This window comes from Bos indicus, chromosome 25 (assembly GCF_029378745.1).
Source record: "Bos indicus isolate NIAB-ARS_2022 breed Sahiwal x Tharparkar chromosome 25, NIAB-ARS_B.indTharparkar_mat_pri_1.0, whole genome shotgun sequence".
Classification (NCBI taxonomy): domain Eukaryota; kingdom Metazoa; phylum Chordata; class Mammalia; order Artiodactyla; family Bovidae; genus Bos; species Bos indicus.
The window spans coordinates 26,233,469-26,254,980 of record NC_091784.1 but is presented as its reverse complement, the minus strand read 5'-3'; the positions used below and the strand labels follow the sequence as shown (position 1 = coordinate 26,254,980).

The following is a 21,512-nucleotide window of genomic DNA, read 5'->3' as shown; positions in this document are numbered from 1 at the left end:
TCTTAACAGGAAGAAACTGGCCGTGTGGAGTTGGTGATGGACAGGGAGACCTGGCATGCTGCAGTCCATGGAATTGCAAAGAGTCACACACGACTGAGTGACTGAACTGAACTGAACTGAAATATACCACTCACAAGTCCTTCTCAGGAAGAACCTCCAGAGGACAAGATCCAAACAAAGAAAAGTAAAGTCAAAATAAAGAACATGGGGGCTTCCCTGGTGGTCCGGTGGTCAAGAATCCGCCTTGCAAGGCAAAGGACACTGGTTTGACCCTGGTCAGGGAAGATCCCACATGACTCAGGGCAACTGAGCCCGGGTGCCCATGCTCTAGAGTCTGTGCTCTGCTATAAGAGAAGTCACCACAGTGAGAAGCCCTCTAACCGCTACTCGCTGTTAGGGGGGTACTCGCTGCAACTAGAAAAAGCCCTTGCATAGCAATGAAGACCCAGTGCAGCCAAAAATAAATGAATAAACATTAAAAAAAACACACACACAGACCAGTAGACGCTGTGATGAAAGGTCTAATAGTGAATACTGATGCCGTTTAGTGATTAAAGAAATACAGGGGACCCTTGAACAACACAAGGGGTTGGGGTGCTGACCCCCCAAGGGGTTGAAAATCCATGTACTGCTCTCTCTGCCTCAAAAGCAAAGGAATTGATCAATGGCTTGCCCAAGAGCAGGAAGCTGAAGCAGTCTGGATAGATAAGGACTCAAATCCTAGTTCTTTTAATTCCACATATTGTGATCTATAATGGAGCATAAACTCTTCCCTATATTTACAGATCTATAAAACAAAAATATAAGAACTGCATTTATTTTTTTTTAAAAGTCTGTGTACAAGTGGACTCATGCAGTTCAAACCCATGTTGTTTAAAGGTCAACTGTATTAGACAATCATGCGTATGCAGGTCACGAAACGTAACACTCTAAGCCTAAGCTCTTAGCTAAGCTCACAGAACTGGAAGAGGGCAGGCAGTGTGGGAGTACCCTGGCATCATTTCCATAGCAGATGAGTCAGTTCAAATCCATCTTGAGTGGAAACAACAGAGTTTTTTAAAAATGGCAACTCTGGCCTCTTAATATTTTGTTCATAATTTATTAAACTGATGGGATATTTTAAGAAATCTTACTTGTGATAAAGAAATCTAAATTTCAATCATCCCTTCTGTTTCACTTTGGTTTTGCTCCTTTTAAATTAACTCAAATTTAAATGCCATAATTGTATTTACTATGTATATACACATATATAGTAAATATATATATGTATTATACATAAAAGGAGCCTAGATTCTGTATGGCTGCCATCTTCTTCACAAAGGAAAATAACACATTTGCTCACACTGAAAGAGCAAAATTTAGGAACCTAGGCCCTTATAATGCCCATGTGATCGAAAACCATCTGTTCGAGGGGCAAAGGGGAGCTGAACTAAGTAGCCACATTCCCTCGAGAAAGTTATTCAAACCCTTTCCATCTGGAAAGATGAGGACCTTGGGCTGGTGGCTTTGAAAGCCAACCTGCCGACACTTCAAAGGGATACCACGCTGGGCCATCTACCAGTGGCTTTGAAGCTATCATCCCGAAATGCCTCTGTGAAAACTTACTTTACAGCTTTGCTTCAAAACCCTGTTATATGCAATTTCAATGCTCAGCCCTTAAAATGTTCAGTTCAAGCCCTTTCAAAAGAAAGTCTTCTGCATGGAGGCCAGCTGCAAACACCACAGATGGAAAGCAGATGACGGGGCGGTATACAAATTGGCCTCCTTGCTGGAGAGCCAGGGAGGAGATGGAGGGAAGGAAGCATGCTGGACCAGGGGCTAAAATGCAGCTGAGGTTTGATGGTCAGTGGATTAGTGCCTTACATTCCTGGTCTTCTCTCTTTTCTGTTGGGCTAGGAAAAGAGCAAAACCAGACATGTCACCATAACACACAAAATGTCTGCAACAGTCATGTGTGCGTGTGTGTGCTAGTAGTGCACGCGTGCGTGCTAGGTCACTTCAGTCGTGTTCCACTCTTCGAGATCCCATGGACTGTAGCCCACCAGGCTCCTCTGTCCATGGGATTTTTCAGGCAAGAATACTGAGGGTTACCATTTCCTCTTCTGGGGGATCTTCCCCACCCAGGGATCGAACCCGTGTCTCTTACATCTCCTACATTGGCAGGCAGGTTCTTTACCACTAATGCCACCTGGGAAGCTCCTGCAATAGTAGCAACAGCAACTATAATATCAACATCAACCTGCCAATTACAAAGCCTTTGCCACATATCAGGCACCAAGCTAGCCCTTCTATGAGCCTCATCTCCCTGCAGTCTCCCACCATCCCTGTGTGAGGGTGTTCTTAACTTTTTTTTTTTTTTTTAATTTTTGGCCACACTGGGGGGCATGCGGGATCTTAGTTCCCCTAACCAGAGATCAAATCCATGCCCCCTGCAGTGGAAGCAGAGTCTTAACCACTGGACTGCCAGGGAAATCCTAGGTATCCTTATCTTACAGTCTCGGTTCACTTACATAGCAGTCCAAGGTCATGAGGCTATAAAGGGCAGAGCCAGAGGTTTGGATGAAAGATTGTCTGTCTCAAAAGTCCAGGTTTTTCATCCCGTGCCCACATTTATTCCCTGCCTGGCACCAGTGCCTTGGAAGCCAGTGGTCTCGAGAGTGAGATGAAAGTCAGGTTCTCTGTGATCGTCCATTGGTTTACATGAAATTTATCACATCTGCCTGTAAGAGCTTTCGATACAAAGCTGCCGTGAGGCCACTACACGTGTTAAAGCGTGTGTTCGGTGTTAGCAGATGAAGCATTAAATCTGTAACTACAGTTAGAAAGGGGAACAGCTCAGTCTAAGTTCTGGGCGTGGGTTCTGGGCCCGACTCCAGTCACCCTGTGTCCCCAGGCACGTCTCAAGCCCCTAGCTCTCATGTGAGAAAAACTGCCCTGACAATCTGACAAGGTTGTGGAAGGGATGCAATGAGATAATAGCTATGAATTAGTGTTTCATGATTGCTGTAACAGAGGTCTAGATTTTACAGAAAATTTAACATTGAGATGACAGCATATTCTTTTTTCTTTCTCAGACCCTATTGACACTGCCGACAAGAAGATCAGATGTTTAGACCATGAAGCCACACTGGATACTTTAAGACGGTCCTCAAGAGGCAGCAGCAGTCTCTGGGGAGGAGGTCACAGATGCACACTGAACCCCTCATCTCTTATTTGATTGGCAATTTTATAAAACTGGAATTCATGTGCACGGTTAGTTGCAATAGTTTCCAGTAACTCCTACTGTTTGATATGAACCATTTTACAGATATTAAACTACCCGGAAATGATGTTTACCCCACAGGAAGGGGTTAATTAACTAATTTGTCCTCCCTTTCATTCATTTCTTGTTGAATATATGTGTCCCCATAAGCAGGTCTGATTGCTAAGTGCTAGGGACAGAGTGATGAATAAGACAGTGTCCCTGCTCTCATGAAATTTATAATCTGGCAACAAAGACAGCTATTCCATAAGAAATTACAAGCATAACGAGTGTCAGGAACACACGTCTGAGGCTTACCAATCTACACCTCAAGCCTGGTGGCATCTAGACCACAAACTTACCAGAATTAAGTGACGAGCTCTAATTTCAGGGTCCCTACTGTGTATTTTTAAATCACATTTCCTTACATCAATTTTCACAGAACTATGGCTAGAAAAATTTGAGTTTTATACTCACGCGTCAGTTACCGGTGCAGTTTTTGCTCTTCTGCTACTTTCTTACACACCCCTCCCCCATCAACCTTGGATTTACTTTCACTGATTTCCATTCAAAGATAAATTGATGTTTGAAGCCCTTCCCCCAGACTTCCAGTCTCAAATGTCCACTATTATGAAGGGGAAAGCCATCCTCATCTGAGGGCGTGGAGTGATGTAAAAGAAAGAGCACAGACTCAGGAAGCAGACGGGTACCATTTCCTGGCTGTGATGCCCTGGGCCAACCCTGTGGCATCAGTGTGCTGTGGACGCCTCACCTGAGCCTGCCCAGAGCAGGGGTGGGGGGAGGGTGGCTGAAAGATCATGAGAAGGACACTGTATAGGGATGGCGGGATAGAGACCAAACAAGCCACAATGCTGCTAGAAATTCTGGGGAATTCCTGAAAGGCAAGAAAGCAGAGATTACACTTAGGAAGCAGTAAAAGCAGAGGAAACGACAGACTAAAACAAGGGCAGTAAAATTTTCCATAGAAGGAACTGTGTGTGTGTGTGTGTGTGTGTGCGTGCGTGTGTGTGTGTGTGCATGCATGTGTGTGTGTGTGCGCATGTGTGTGTGTGTGTGTGCGCGCGCACACAAAGCAAGTCCAGAGTCAAGGTGGAGTGAGAGGAAGTCCTGGAGCATTCACGGGGGCCTGCTCCTAGGGCTGGTGGCCCCTCCCCAGCTGTATTAAGTTGAGAGATGTTCACCTGCAGGCTGATGCCGGAATGCAGGCACTGGGGCAGGAAGGCAGGGCAATGCCCCAGTAGGTCTTTGTCCCCAAGGTAGCCTAGGAGCTCCCATTCCTGGAAGGGGGACTAAGGCACACAGCTTCCAGGAGTGTGTTGTGCCCCAGCCAACATCAGGGTCAGGTTACACCGAATGGAACAGGCAGAAGAAGAAGGATTCTCAGATACAAAGATGAGCAGACAACCAAGAATGACCAGACATTTATCCAAATCCTGAAGATTGGCACAAGATAAAACTTACCAAAAGAATATCCAATGAAGGAAAGTTAATAGAGTAAGTAGAGGAAAGGGCTTTCCTAGTGGTGCAGTGGATAAGAACCCGCCTGCCAATGCAGGGGACATGGGTTCCTTCCCAGGTCTGGGAAGATTTCACGTGCGGCATAGCAGCTACGCCCTAGGGCCCATGCTCCGCAACAAGAGAAGCCACCGCAATGAGAAGTCTGAACACCACAACAGAAAGTAGCCCCCACTTGCTGAAACTAGAGAAAGCAACGAAGACCCAGGGCAGCTAAAAGTAAATTAATTTTTAAAAAAGGAATAAAGGAAGACTTTAGAATACTGACAATTAATGTCCCTGGAGAGATTTAAGAGGACATTTCGTCCACGAAAAAGAAACAACTAGAGATCTTGGGCTTCCTAGGTGGCGCTAGTGGTAAAGAACTTGCCTGCCAATGCAGGAGATGGAAGAGATGCCTGTTTGATTCCTGGGTGGGAAATATCTCCTGGAGGTGGGCATGGCAACCCACTCCAGTATTCTTGCCTGGAGAATCCCCATGGACAGAGAAGCCTGGCAGGCTACAGTCCATAGGGTTGCAAAGAGTTGGACATGACTGATGTGACTCAGCACGCACATAGAGATTTTAAGTTTTAATTTTATCATTAACATTTTTAAAAAGATAAATAGCAGGAAAAGCTATTTAGTGTGCTACAAATTCAAGCCAAACCATTTCATAAGAACATAGTATAAAAAGACAAAAAATATGAAAGAAAACTTAGGAGACTTGAAGATCTGGGCCAACATTTGTCCAAGAGAAGCTCCAGAGGATAGAACAGAAACAAGGAAAATAGTAACAATAACACCAACAATAATAATAAATGGGCATTTTCCAATGCTAAAGAAAAACACAAGCCTTTAGACTGAGAAGACCCACCTAGTCCAGACAAGGACTCAGGATGGCTTTTTCCTTCATAATAGTGGACATTTAAGACTGAACTCTGGGGGAAGGGCTTCATACATCAATTTATCTTTGAATGAAAATCAGTGAAAATAAATCCAAGGTTGAATGGGGGGGTGTAAGAAAGTAGCAGAAAAGCAAAAACATTGCACCGGTAATTGACGCTCGGGTATAAAACTCAAATTTTTCTAGCCATAGCTCTGTGAAAATTGATGTAAGGAAATGTGATTTAAAAATACACAGTATGGACCCTGAAATTAGAGTTCGTCACTTTATTCTAGAACAAAGATAACGATACTGATATATTCATATGGTAAAAGGAACAACCTGTTAGAAAACACCTTGACTCTATAAGCACATGATGACAGAGATTTGAAATATATAAAGCAAAAGAGAAATATAACAGAAAATTGACAAGTTCACAGAAATCACCCAGATTAAATAGACAAAAATTGAGTAACACTCTATTGCAGTGGTTTGCTAATGAGCATAAGAATTTTCTGGGAGTCCTATTAAAAATACAGATACTGAGCACCCTGCTCCCTTCTCAACTCAGTTCTATATCTTTTAATGGAATATGAGAATTTACTTTCATTTTAGATTTAAAATCTTTTATTTTAAATTTATTTTAAATAAGAAGCTAGTGATTCTGATAAAAAGTGATCTGGGACTATACTGGGACCTGCGTAATTGCCTGGTTAAATAGCACAATTAATAGCTTGCTTTAATCATGAAAACTTTATACCAGAAAGATAATGATTATTCTTTTGAAATACCATAGGACATTCACAAAAAATGATTTGGTAGACCCACAAAGTCTCCAAAACTTCCAAAACAACAGAAATCAAACAGACCAATCTCTAATCAGGATGCAGCAAAATTAGAAACTAACCCAGAAAGACAAAAATTCTCTATTTAGAACATTTGTAAAACTCCTCTAAATAAACAGGAAAAAAACTCTAAAATCACAAACCAATTGGAGTAAACAACAATGAAAATACTTATATACATAAAAGAAAAATTATGAGATAAGGCAAAAGCAGTATTCAGAGGAAAATATGTAGCCTTAAAATTGCTGTATTAGAAAATAAGTCTGAAAATAAGTGAATTAAGCATTTAAAGTAAGAAGCCAGGTATGGGAACGGGGATGGTGGAGAATGAAAGCAATAAACTAAAAAGTTTAGGGAAGGAATCAAGATAAAAGTAGAAATGAACTGAAATAGAAAACAATAAATGAATGAATGACAAAATAAAGAAAGAATGCATGCTCAGTAGAACTGAAAGCCGGGCCTGGTTTGTCTGTGTAGAGAGAGCTTTTCCTATTTTATTCAGTTTACTTCTTAACTTCTTTTCTAATGGGAAATCACTCGTATATTAGACGTTATATAAAATGACACAAAATAATATGAAAATACCTAAGAAATTCTAAGTAGGCTATAAATATAAGAAATAAAAAATATTATTTATTCCAGTATTGATTCAGAGATCATTTTACATTTTTATGAAGATTGAAAAGGATGCTTTAGGAAGTCAAATACCATTCAGTATCTTCACTTACAGGAATGTTCTACTGGGTGAAAGGATTACTATGTCTCTCCGATCTGGACCAGCATTTCATGGGTATTTGTGCTTGTTCAGCATCACTCCACATGAATCATTCATGCTCATCACTGAATTATTTCTGCTCAGCTGGCTTTGTGCTGTCTGACCTACCTTCTCAGGAACCAGTCTAATGCCATCAACCAGGTGGTCCTTTGGTCTGAGCTATCCAGCCAGGTACCTCTGGGTACGTTCATTCAGGACACCATGCCCATGATGGTTCTGGGTACCAGGGGGGCTAACTCAAGTACCACTGGAAAGGACAAAAAGCTCAGGAGGGAACAAAACTTTCATTGTCTAAATCAGAAGTTACAAGCTGGTGGTCTGCAAACCAAATCTGACTGGCAGACACATTTTGCTTGGTCCACAGAAAATCGTGAATCAGTTTGCTGTTGTTGTTGAGTAGCTAAGTCGTGTCTAACTATCATGTGACCCCATGGACTATAGCCCACCAGACTCCTCCGTCCATGCGATTTCCCAGGCAAGAATACTGGCGTGGGTAGCCATTCCCTTCTCCAGGGGATCGTCCCAACCCAGGGATTGAACCCGTGTCTCCTGTATTGCAGGTGGACTCTTCACCACCGAGCCATCAGGTTTCATCACTGAAGCCCTTGTGAATTAGTTACCAACATAAAAATTTGGGAGAAAAACACAACACAAACAAGCCCAGACACTTGGCTTCTCTTGTAACTAGAAAGGCTGCTATCACTGGGACCCTATTTCCACATAATGACAAGTCGGCCAAGCTATGTAGAGACCATTCCCTATGTCCCCACTATGCCCTGCCATGCCCTGACACCCAAGCCAAGTGCTGTCCTTCTTCCCCCAACCCCTGCCAAAGAGTCACTCATGTCACTTAAAACATTCATTTTAATTAGCACCATCTGCCAGAAATCCCAGTATTTCAGAATCCAAGCTACATCTCCCCAAATGACTCTTCTACCCCAAACAGCACAAAAATTCTTTTGTCAGATTATGTGTCCTGATTCATAGTTTGGAAAATACTGTCACCATAATTACAACTTAGTGGTGTGATGACTGAACTCAGCTCTGTGTGGGCTGGCCGGGCGGCCTAATCAACATCTCTGCCACGCTCGCTCATTGATTCAATCAATCAGTTACTCAATTCACTTGCTTTACAAAGATTTGCAAACTAACTCTAGGCCAGGCACTCTTCTAGGGACCAGAGACACAGCAGGCAATGAGACAGCACAGGTCTCTGCCAAACTGAAACTTAGATCTGGGGTGGGGGAAGCGTGGTGCAAGCCCTAAATATGTAACTTGCAAACAGCCTCCAGAAATAGTCCTGGGATGAGAGGGGGCTCCATGCACTATTACGTATCCTCTGCAAAATCCTCTGGACTTTGGCATATGGGAACACCTATAAACTCCCCCTGGGATTTATGATTTCAGAGCTGACAGGCCCAGGAAATACCTAATCTACTCCTTTTTGTCACAGGGGAGGAAATGGGGCTCCAAAAAAGTGTGACATAGCCAAGGCCCTCCAGAGTTTATGCTGCTGCTGCTAAGTCACTTCAGTCGTGTCCGACTCTGTGTGACCCCATAGACGGAAGCCCACCAGGCTCCCCCGTCCCTGGGATTCTCCAGGCAAGAACACTGGAGTGGGTTGCCATTTCCTTCTCCAATGCACGACAGTGAAAAGTGAAAGGGAAGTCGCTCAGTCGTGTCCGACTCTAGCGACCCCATGTACTACAGCCCACCAGGCTCCTCTGTCCATGGGATTTTCCAGGCAAGAGTACTAGAGTGGGGTGCCATTGCCTTCTCTGTCCAGAGTTTATAGAAAAGCCCACACTACCCTCTCCAGACTTGCTGAGTCTAATCTTGCTCTTTCTCCTTCCTAAAACAGGAGCCACAGACTCCCACATCTTCAGAAAATGTACTGCTGTGTGAAATAGTAATGGGAGCCTTGGTGTTAGACAATATGGAGTGGTGAAGACCAGAGAAAACTGAAGGGTTCAGGCTCAGAATAAAAGTTTTCTAATTCAAAATAAAACAGCAACAATGATGATTACGGTACAAACCAGGCCAGCCAATGAAACATGCCTGCGTGTTGAAGCTGGCTATTGAGGTCACGTGTCCAAGCCCTTCCCTTTGGATACATTTTCCATTTATCAATACCCATCTACCCTTCCTGAGTTTCCCTAGTGGCTCAGTAGTAAAGAACTCTCATGCCAATGCAGGAGATGTGGGTTTGATCCTAGGGCCAGGAAGATCTACCAGAGAAGGAAAGGGCAACCCACTCCAGTATTCTTGCCTAAAAGATTCCATGGACAGAAGAGCCTGGCAGGCTACAGGGGTCACGACGACTGACATAATTTACTGGCTGAGCACCCATGCATCTACCCTTATCTTGAATTTGAGCACAGTTTTTTTCCAAGTCATAACTGATTAAAATATCAATAACCTCAGATATGCAGATGACACCACCCTTATGCAGAAATTGAAGAGGAACTGAAGAGCCTCTTGATGAAAGTGAAAGAGGAGAGTGAAAAACCTGGCTTAAAACTCAACATTCAAAAAACTAAAATCATGGCATCCGGTCCCATCACTTCATGGCAAATAGACGGGGAAACAATGGAAACAGTGACAGACTTTATTTACTTGCGCTCCAAAAGTACTGCAGATGGTAACTGCAGCCATGAAATTAAAAGACGCTTGCTCCTTGGAAGAAAACCTATAACAAACCTAGACAGCATATTAAAAAGCAGAGCTATTACTTTGCCGACAAAGGTCCGTCTAGTCAAAGCTATGGTTTTTCCAGTAGTCATGTATGGATGTGAGAGCTGGACCATAAAGAAAGCTGAGCGCCGAAGAACTGATGCTTTTGAACTGTGGTGTTGGAGAAGACTCTTGGGAGTCCCTTGGACTGCAAGGAGATCCAACCAGTCCATTCTAAAGAAGATCAGTCCTGGGTGTTCATTGGAAGGACTGATGTTGAAGCTGAGACTCGAGTACTTTGGCCACCTGATACGAAGAGCTGACTCACTGGAAAAGACCCTGATGCTGGGAAAGATGGAAGGCAGGAGGAGAAAGGGATGACAGACGACGAGATGGTTGAATGGCATCACTGACTCAATGGACATGAGCTTGAGCAAGCTCTGGGAGTTGGTGATGGACAGGGAGGCCTGGCTGCAGTCCGTGGAGTCGAAAGAGTCGGAGAGTACTGAGCCACTGAACTGAACTCAACAACAACAACAACACAAAAAATCCTCTCTTACACGCCCTTTTGTTTTAGGAATTGTTTTTTCTCAAGCTTGAGACATATTTTGAACATGTGACATGTTTTGAATGTGACTAAGGTGAGAAAACCAAATATGAAGGGTGCATATTCATTGTCTTAATATAATAATTCCTTAATAACACAAAACAATTTTCTGTCTCTCTAAAATTCACGTCTTTAAATAACCTAAATAAAATAATTTAGTCAAAAACCTAAATAAAATAATTTTATATTAAAACACTTCTAAAATAGATTGACTTCCTTGTCTTCTTAAAAAGAGTGTGTATAGTAAACATAATTTAGTCTTTTCATAATATGTATGGTCGATATTCTGGATAGAAATTGATCTGTAACACAGGAGATATTGCCAGGAGCTATTACGCTTTCGCATCTTTCATTTATTAAGCGACATCCTCTCCTGACTGAGTTCACAGAAGTGCAGGATGTGGTTTAAAGACAAGGGCAGAGCCCCTCCCATCCTTTTCTGGCTTTTGTGAACCTATGGAATTTTGTGGTTGTTGTTTTATTTTTTTTCTTTACAGTTATTTTAATTTTATATGATGTAGAGGAGATTTTAACTTCCATTTTTAACATTTCTTTCTTTTAGAGTCCCCAGATCCAAGCCACAAGCTTCAGATGATCTCAAAAACTTTCCTTCCATTTGAAGTTGACTCTAATCTTCGGTCCTGAATATTCTAAAATCAGTCTTGAATATTCACTGGAAGGACTGATGCTGAAGCTGAAACTCCAATACATTGGCCACCTGATGCAAAGAACTAACTCATTGGAAAAGACCCTGATGCTAGGAAAGATTGAAGGTGGGAGGAGAAGGGGATGACAGAGGATGAGATGGTTGGATGGCATCACTGACTCAATGGACATGAGTTTGAGTAAACTCCAGGAATTGGTGATGGACAGGGAGGCCTGGCGTGCTGCAGTCCATGGGGTAGCAAAGAGTCGGACACGACTGAGTGACTGAACTGAACTGAACTGGTCTTCAGACCTTCTGATTCAGAATCCCCAGGAGTTTGTCTGTTAAAAACTATGTGACCGTCCATAAACAAGTCTCTTAGCTTAAAAAAATAGACCTAATACATGCATCTTAAACAAATATGCTTAATGATTCCTGTGCCTATCAAATTTTAGGGTCCACGGCTCGCTCTCTTTTCCTTATAATGGTGATTATAAGGAATTATATAGGATTATATAAAAGTGAAGTGAAAGTGAAAGTTCCTCAGTCATGTCTGACTTCTTGCGATCCTATGGACTATACAGTCCATGAAATTCTCCAGGCCAGAATACTGGAGTGGGTAGCCTTTCCTTTCTCCAGGGCATCTTCCCAACTCAGGGATAGAACCCAGGTCTCCTGCATTGCAGGCAGATTCTTTACCAGCTGAGCCACAAGGGAAGCCGGGTTCTCAAATATTGCTGCAAATTATAATCACGTGGGGAGCCTAACAAGAGGGGCCTTGTTTGAGCCTAAACAGGATCAGAATCAAAACCGTTGGATGATGGAAGCTGGGCATTTGTGCTTATTTTATTTAGCTAGCTTTTTACTTTTTATTTTGAACTAATTGCAGACAATACCAAGTCATCCTGTGTACCCTTCATCCAGTTTTCCCCATGGTAACATCTCATATGATAACACAATCTAGAAACTGACATCAATACAATCCTAAGTATTTTTTTAAAAAAACTAGGTCTCAATTTTTCACTTTTTTTCTATTTCTTTCTTTGCTGATGCTTAGCTCTATTGAAGCAGCTTACCTCCTCCTTAATGAGCTAGCTTCTTAAAAACTTAGTTTGAAAAAATGTAAAACCCACAGAAAATTTATCAGCAATGTGTAATAGAAGGGTGCAATGAATACCCAAATACCCAGCACCTACATTCATCAATTCTTCACCGGTTCTCTGAGACCTGAGAACAAGGACCTTCTCTTACATTACCACAATACACTTATCAAATTCAGGAAATTTAACATCACAATATTATTTTCTATTATGGTTACAATATTATATAATATGGTTAATTTTTAAATTTCATTAATTTCCCCAAACTATCTTTAAACCACCTGCCCCTCCCCCCAAGATCTCGCATTACAGAACTGTGATATCTCTTAAGCTCCCTTTAACCTGGAACAGCCTTTCTCTGTCTGTTAACGCAACTGACATTTCTGAAGACTCCAGGCCAGGTGTTTTATAGACTGTCCCTCAATTTGGCTTTGTCTGGTTGTATCCCCCATTAGATTTCACTTTTGAGAAACATTTTTCATCAATGTTCCCAGCCTTGGGTTCAGTGGGGAAATGTTTGGCAGAGGAGAGGTCTTCCCCATCATTGTTTAAAACATAACTGATGGATGGCCACCTCTCAACACCTTCCTCCTGGGCAGAACATAAATAATATTCGTAATAGACCCTGCCCCTACGGAGACCTGGGCCCTTTCGGAAGCAAAAACAACGTAATGCGATTCCTGGCCTGTGATTGCTAATTTCATGGAACAAGGAGCCCTGGGGTAAGGGTTTCCAGTCTGGGCTTCCCTGAGACTTGGACAAGCGACATCATTTCTCATGTCTGTTTCCTCGAACTATAAAAGGAGAATGCAAATACCTAGCACTTAACTCACAGCATTCATGAAAGCAGTGATGGATGACTTATTCTCCAGTCAGTACTGGTCACTGAGTAAGTGCTCATTTAATGTGAGCTTTTACTATCACTCAAGCAAACGACGAAGTGATGCGGATGAACCTAGAGTCTGTCGCACAGACTGAAGTAAGTCAGAAAGAGAAAAGCAAAATAGCGTATGTTAATGCATATATATATATGGAGTCTAGACAAATGGTACAGATGAACCTATTTGCAGGGCAGGAATAGAGGCACAGATGTAAGAACGGACTTGTGGACACAGCGGGGGCAGGAGCGGGGGCGGGGGCTGAGCTGAGAGAGTAGCACTGATATATATACACAGCCATGTATAAGACAGATACAGCAGCGGGAAGCTGCTATACAGCACAGGGAGCTCAGCTCTGTGCTGTGATGACTTAGAGGGGTGGGGTGGGGGGTAGGAGGGAGGCTCCAGAGGGAGCGGATATATGTGTACACACGGCCGATTCACTATGCTGTATAGCAGAGGCTAACACAACGTAAAGCGATTATAGTCCAATTTAAAAAAAGAAAAGAAAGGCATGGCGTCAAGTCTCTCATGTGTTGTTTGAAACCTGGTGGGTGGACCACACATTTTTTTTTTTCACATCCAGTCCTGTTGTAATCTGTGCTGTGTTCCCAGGTGTAAATGGAGATTCTCCCATGGGGGTCTATCCTATGGCCCAGCTATTTTAGTACAGAGAAGACCCTGACCCCTGACAGTTAGGATCTGAAAGTCCATCTTACCATCACATCCTGAATAGTTAAGAGGATCCTTTCTCTGTCCGTACTGCTTGGAGGGTCAGGGCGTCCTTTTGCGTTCGGAAGGGAGAAATTAAAATCACAGGGCGTGGTGCTGGTGGGAGATTTGGTATCCTAAGGACAAGCAGAAAGAACTGGGCGTGGTAAAAGTAACTTACATCCCTGGAGATGAATGGGGTCCTCTTTCCCCTCTGTTGGTCTCCATGCCTCCCCTCATTCATTCTCACTCTTCAAGTTCATCTTTTGGAACTCACCCCTGCTTTACCAACGTCACTTCAAGACACAGCTGCTAAGTGAACCAGGATTCACACTCAGGGCCACCAACAACCAGAGCCATTGGGTTCAGATGTCTGAGTGATACGGGTATTGTGAGATGGCCCCAGTATGTTGGTATCTAAAAACTGTGGGATTATCAAAGAGCCTGATTTATGTGAAAATAATCCCATTTATGTGAAAAGAACAATAAAAAAGAAAGAAAAAAAAGGCACTTGCTTAAAGGTTATTTATATGGTAATCTGAAACTGCAGAAGTTCCCAACCTAGAGAACTGCCCTAAAAAAAAAAAAAAAAAAAAATCCCTCTTTAAGTCTCACCGTTGAAATTAATGGAGGGTGACTGAAGGGATTTACTGAAGAGCCCTGCTGGGGACAGAGTGGGACAGGTGGGTCACTGGGGGATGCTCCACCAGTGGGGGAACCACCACCTAATCTACATAGCACCAACAGGTGGGTGAGATGTCATGGGCCACAGCAGAGTCCACATGTGGCACACGGGTTGGCACGGGTCTCTAGGTGTCAGCAAGGAACAATGACTCCAAAGCCCTGAATTGTAATTGTGGGCTAATATTTAATTCACACCACTCCAGGATCTACAGGATGCAAAGAAAAGCTCAAGAAGGCTTTCTGGAAGTTGCCACAGTGGGCAAACCTTCTTCCCATTACCTGTCATGCTCTCAGGGACTGACAAGATAACTAACCACAGACTCATTGGGAACAGGCCAGGACCAGAACGTTTCAGATCAACTATCTCATGTTGGATATAATTGATATATACTTTCAAGGAATATAATGTATGCATGCAATTTTCAGTCTGGATAGTCATGTACCTACCTATTCACATTAATAGTCTCCAGGGCAGTGGGATTATGAGAGGACTTTTATTTTTCTTTGTATCATTTTGAATTTTTAATACTGATCATGCATTATCGGGGGGAAAAGGATAACTTAATCATAGAAAACAATATGTACTTTCATTCCCGGTCCTTAAATGGAGCCAAAAGCATTTGGATGGAGACTTACTAACTGTTGCAACACATACCCCAAAGAGAGCCAACGTGACCCGGATCGGGCACTTAAGCAGAACTCTATGGAAAGAAAAAGAGGTGCCCTCCTTCCCCTGGAGTTGTTAAGGTGCTTAAAACCCTACAATGGCTCCTCCTCCGACTCATAGCAGAATCGCTCAATCTTGAGCACAGCTCTCAAAGCCCAGTGTCCTCTGAGCCTTGACTCTGTCTCTGGCCTAACCCCCTCCTCCTCGCCCCCTTGCGGGCTCAGCTCCGGCCACACCAGCCTCTGTGCTGTCTTCCCTCCTTGGGGCCTCTGTGCCTGCTGCCCGCTGTGTGCGGAGGCTCTGCTCCACCTGCCCACTGGCTGTCTTCCTTGAGGCCCCTGGTCAAACAGCACCTCATCAAAGGCAAGCCCCCTCCTCCCACGTAACATGGCAACCTCTGCCCACTTCCTCCAGCTCCTCACTCTGCCCTACTGTTAAAAAGTGTTACTTGCTAAGCTATGTCCGACTCTTTGTGACCCCCATGGACTAGCCCGCCAGGCTCCTCTGTCCTTGGAACTTTCCAGGCAAGAATACTGGAGTGGGTTGCCATTCCCTTCTCCAGGGGATCCTCCCAACCCAGTGATCGAACCCAGGTCTCCTGCATTGCACGCAGATTCTTTACTGTCTGAGCCACTAGGGAAGCCCTACTCTGCCCAGTGGCATACTATATATGTGTCTGCTTTATCTCCAGGATCTAGATGGCGCCTCGGATGTGGTGGGGACCGTGGTACATGCAACACGCTCTTGTTTAAGGGGAGAGCTATCCCCCAGCTCCACGCATGTCATTAAAGAATGTGATTCCCAAATCTTTTGATTTTTCAAGAAAAGCCCTCAGTGCAGATTGACATGGAATCTCCTGATTCTTAAATGTCAGCTAGTAATTCACATCTTTCTAAAAAGCACAGTCAACGGGGGAGGGGGGTGGAGGCCAACAGAACATGCTTGCACATGCCCCATCTGTGAACTCAGAGCACCGAGAAATTGAAGTTCACTAAGGATCTGATGAAAGGCGAAAAGGCTGGTGTGTTTCAACAGTGAAGGTCAAATGAAAAGTACACACGCGGACAGCAATTCCTTTTGCTCCACTTCAGGCTGCGCTTGCAAACACTGTGAGGGGGACTGAGTATATTTAGCCAGGCGTTTCTTTTTTTTCTCTCCCTTTCTCTGTTCAGATCGCATCTCTTAAGGCTTCTGCCTTTGCTGAAAACTGGCGTGGCCATTTTACTCTTTCACTTAGGAGGAAAATAACTCCAAGGGGAAATTGACTGTGAAGCCTCACGGAGTGCCCCCTCAAGATGGGGAGAAAAAGGGAAGGAGGAAATACAATCAAGCACTCACGGTGGAAAAAATTAAGTGCAGGCGAGTGGGGCGATGCTGCTCCAGAGCAGGCGCACCCAGGAATGCTAATGGAGCTTAATAGCTTGTGAGGGACAGGCTGCCTGGCGTTGCAGGGAGCTTGGGAGCTTGCAAAGGAAGGAATATATGTTCATTTAACGGGGTAGCGGTGGCGGTGGGGGGTACCAAATGGCCAAAGGAGGAGAGAGGATTAACATGCTTGAAGGCCACGCAGGCATTCTGAGACGGGGCAGGGCTGGGGCTGTGACAGACTGAGCTTGGCTTCAAACCAGCCTCCCCAATGAAGGGAAGCTGAAGGCTGTTAGCACAGACTCCTCCTGAGCAGGGAACCTTTAGGTGATTCAAAAGCGTGTGTGTGTGTGTGTGTGTGTGTGTGTGTGTGTGTTGTGTGTGTTGTGTGGGAGGTGGGTGTTGAAGGCAACAAAGTCCACAGTTTTGCCCGCTGCAAAAATCCCATTTCTATGGACTGTTTACGGAGACAAGGTCATTGGGTCCTTCCATAGAAAATAACATTTTTTTTTTTAATCCAGGAAGAACAAAAATTTCTGAACAATTATCGTTCAGATTTTCTGCAGCTGGAATGTGAAACAAAGTGATCCCTTGCTCCTTAATTGTCCTTCCTTGACGAGCAAAGAAGGGAAGACCAACATGCAACGGTGATCAGAGGAATGTTTCCAGGGTGACATTCCTGTCTCCTTTGTGAGTCATTTTCATTCTAGAGAAGCAGGTTTCAGGTACAGAAGCGGCGGGCGGAAGGAAGAGTCTGTCCTGGGGAGGCTGTGGAATCTGCTTGGGTCACAATCTCATTCTCAGCAAATGGGGCAGGATTGGCTCAGCAGCTTGACTTTGCCTCCTCTCTAACATTCAGCTTGTACATAACCGTGGCGATACTCTACACACTCATCCTAATTACAAAATCAGTGCCCTTGAGATAAAACCCCATCCTCCATCCCCACCCCCACCCTGCTCTCTGTGCACACTGGCCGGTTGGCCCCCCTGCTCCTCCGACCTCATCACCTCCTGACTCCCCTTTGCTCACATCATGCCTGCATCGTGCGCCTTGAACAAACCCAGCCTCAGGTCCCCTGTGCCTGCTGTTCCCCTGGCCTGGAATGCTTTTCCCCAGCCGACTCTGTCTTACCCATCAAGTTTCAGCTGAAATGTCACACCTGAGAGAAACATTCCTTCCCTTTCTATCATCTAATGTTCCCTCTTGCCCACACTGTCCCATCTCCCGTTTCTGGTCCCCCCTCCCTGAACACATTATTTATTTCTTGATTTTCTTCTTTTTTTAAATTTTGTATTTCACTTTTAATTTTTACTTTGCATGTCTTGAAAGGTTTCTGAGTTTTTGATTTTATTCTTTACTGTCTATCTCTCCCTCTGGAACATAAGTTGCTTAAGAATAGGAGCCTTGTCAGTTTTGTTCTTTTCTGTGTCTCTGATGCCCAGGATTGAGCTTTATGCTCAAAAGTGGGTACGCAACAAATGCATGGTGAAAGGGAGACTGGGATTTACTGTCACAATTCCAAGGATTTCAGAAATGAAATGACAATTGGAGGCATGGAAGGGAAACACCGCAGGGGTCAACCTTGTCAGCTGCTGCATGGCCTGGGACTCTGTGCTACAGCTACACACGGGCCTCTGGGTGTTTCCATGTGTGTGGTTCTGCTGGCCTGGGCGGTGGGGGTGGCAGAGGGTTGGAAATTCACAATATTTAACAGCAGGTGCATGCATACAGGGTTTCCCAGGTGGCTCTAGGAATAAAGAAACTGCCTGCCAATGCAGGAGACGCAAGAGACATGGGTTTGATCCCTAGGTCAGGAAGATCCCCTGGAGAAAGGTATAGAAATTCAGTCCAGTATTCATGCCCGGAGAATCCCAAGGACAGAGGAGCCTGACGGGCTACAGTGCATAGGATTACAAAGAGTTGGACACGACTGAAGTGACTTAGCACGCACACATACAGGTGCAGACAGGTTATCAGCTCGGCTTACCTCCCCTCCCCTCCAGCTTTTAGGAACCAGGTAAATGCCACTCCCTCCAGGAAGCCTTCCCAGATCCTCTCCCTCCTGGTCCCCGTATGCCCTGCCCCACTTCTCAGCTCCCTCTTTCAGTAGAGGGATTATATGTCGGTGCCTGTTTTCGGTCAGACACCAGCCTTGCTGATCTCTGGATGTGGGCTCCCAGCAGAGCATCTAGCACGAGGTTTGTATGCTCATTAAAGTGCAGAAAATAAGTGCAAGAGGGAAGGAAGGCAGGCTCTTGTGAAGGAAGGACGGAAATAAGGAACTGTTAGCACCCCTGAGAGCTGCTCTAGCCCCGAACTGAAGCCAGTCCTACCTGTGGACGGTCCCCAGAAGCATCCTTCACCTTGACAGTCACACCCCCACATGGCTCAGAGTCTTCAGAATAGTCCGGAGGAGGCTGGATGTGGAGCCGCGGGCCAGCTTCCGTTCTGATCTGCACAGATTTCTAAGCACAAAAAGCCAGACCGTTTCAGATATGGTGAAACAAACTCCTTGAGTCCTCCAAGGGCCGAGCGTGGCAGGGACTCAGTCGTGGTAGGTGGTCAGGGTCAGGGTGCACCTTACTGGGCATCACCCTGGACAGGCTGGCTGGATAGGTTGAACCACTCCTATTCAAGTCTTCACTGGTTCTTACGCCCCAAGTGTATGCAGTAGAATTTTTTAGTAATTTTTTGCTTGGACATAGCAGTAGAATTTTAGTAGGTGTTCAGCTTCCCCAAATGGGCTCTGTGATCTAAGTATGGGAAAGCCCGAGTCTGGGACCAGGACTTCCCAGGGCCTTTAATAGGCCCCCTCGTCCCCTCCTCCACACACACTGGGGACAATCCTAAAAATACTGGGTTGGCCAAAAAGTTTATTTGGGTCTTTCCATCACATCTTACAGAAAAACTTGAATGAACTGTTTGGCTAATCCAGTAAAATACAGATGAAACAGATGGCAAACTTTTGAGGCCGTGGAAGCTGTGTGGTGGGACCCCATCCTCCTAGCATCCCTTGAGTCACTCTTTGGGAAACCCACCCCTTGAACGTCCCCTGAACGTCCATTTCCCCTCCCTTTCTTGTATTGCATTTCCAGGTGTGCACGTGATGCTCCCAGCATTCCCTGTGACTGGGGTGGGGAACAGGTGAGCTCGTTCTGGCCTGAGTGCTGTGGGGGTGAGGGGGACTGTGTGTATCTTCAAGGTTGTGCCCACCCTTGCCCTGACCCCCTTTCCTGCCAGCTGGAGTGAGGAGGTGATGGCAAGCTGCTGAGCGTGGTGGGGAGGGGACAGCCTGTGGAGGAGGCTAAAGCGACAAAAGAGGCTGTGCCTGGCCTCCTCTGCCACCTCTCGGAGCAAGGTGACAGCCCACCACTAACCTTTGCTGGAGACACCAACTGTCATGCTGTTGAAGCCAGAGTTACTTGGGTCCCCTTGCTTTCGCAGCCAGACTTGTACCCCAAATGGTACACCTGGCATGTGAAGGTCTCTACGACCCGGCCCCAACCTCTTTCTCCTACGCTGATTCCCACACATACACTCACGCACCTGATACCTGAGCCAAGCATAACTGTTTCCTGGCCCCTGAGTATCAGGAGCTTTGTCAGCCTAGCAACCCATCCAGTGGATAGTAGGGCTGCACTACTCGCCCTACACGGCACCAAGTAAGGGGGCCAGACCTCCTCCTCAAGGGTACATTTCATCCACCGTGAACCCAGGAGCAAGCTGCCCGGCTAGGCAAGGAAAGAAAGTGTCACTGGATCAGCGCTCTGACTCCCAACGTTGGCTGTGCTGGACTTGCTGGACAAGACTGGGGCCAGCGGAGGGCGAGGGGTGAGTCAGGTGCCCAGAGAGCAAAATCTAAGGGATGCCTCCTATTGGTGAGGCTGTGCATGTGCACAAATCCGGGAGCCAGGGCCTCTTTAAACATCACTCTGAGACTGTGATGGGCTTATGCGTTTCCCTGGTGGCTCAGTAGTAAAGAATCACCTGCCAATGCAGGATACCCGGGTTCGATCCCTGGGTTGGGAAGAGCCCCTGGAGAAGGGAATTGGCAACCCACTCCAGTATTCTTGCTTGGGAAATCCCGTAGACAGAGGAGCCTGGTGGACTACAGTCCATGGGGCCGCAAAAGAGTCAGACACGACTGAGCGACTAAACCACCAAGCCACCGCCTGAGGGTTAGGAGAGGTCCCCCAAGCCCCGCGTACTGGATCTGCTTCCCAGCCGAGGCACAGTCAACGGTGATTCAGAGCTTGCATTCCCCGATGCCCTAGCTTTAGAAAACTCCACTCCCTGGGATAAGATGCAGCTTCCCCTCAAGCATAGTAAATCGTGTCGTTATCTTGGTAATGAAGATCGTGAGCCTTGTTGCCCTGCAGGACTCGCGGTGGTCAGGATGGAAGTCCTTTCTGAGCCGCATCTACACTGCCCGTGCCCACCACCCTGCCACCATCACACTGGACACCAAGTCACTTAATGAAGAGCAGGTACCACTCCAACAGCTTCAGGGGCCTGTGTTCCTTTAGTTCTCACAGCTACTCCAGGGGGAAACCGAGGCACAAGGCTGTAAGCCATGTGGTCAGTGTCCCACAGCTAGGAGGCCCCAGAGCCCATATCTGAATCCCAGCAGTGTGGCTCCAGGGGCCTTACTGGAAACCAGGGATGGGCCAGTTTCCTGTAAAGAGTAAATATTTAAAGGCTTTGCCAGCCCTGCGGTCTCTGCTATAGTATTCATTCCATTGTTTTATTGTAGCTCAAAGCAGCCTTGCCTAAATAAATGCATGCATGCATGCTAAGTCGCTTCAGTCGTGTCTGTCTCTTTGCAACTCCATGGACTGTAGCCTGCTAGGCTTCTCTGTCCACCAGATTCTCCAGGCAAGGATACTAAAGTGGGTTGTCGTGCCCTCTCCACGGGATC

General features: G+C 45.4%; 1 protein-coding gene across 3 annotated transcripts in view; it reads right to left on the bottom strand.

Moving 5' to 3' along the window:
* Nucleotides 1-21,512, bottom strand: part of KATNIP (katanin interacting protein) — a 229,835-nt gene that overhangs the window by 126,562 nt on the left and 81,761 nt on the right. For 2 of the 3 annotated variants that reach the window (XM_070779846.1, XM_070779845.1), the window contains 2 exons: nucleotides 18,928-19,059; nucleotides 13,886-14,014 (listed from right to left, as the gene is read on the bottom strand). In XM_070779846.1, the coding sequence (XP_070635947.1) occupies nucleotides 13,886-14,014; nucleotides 18,928-19,059 (261 nt within the window). The remainder of the gene's footprint in view (nucleotides 1-13,885; nucleotides 14,015-18,927; nucleotides 19,060-21,512) is intronic. The other variant, XM_019988190.2, reaches the window with a different exon arrangement.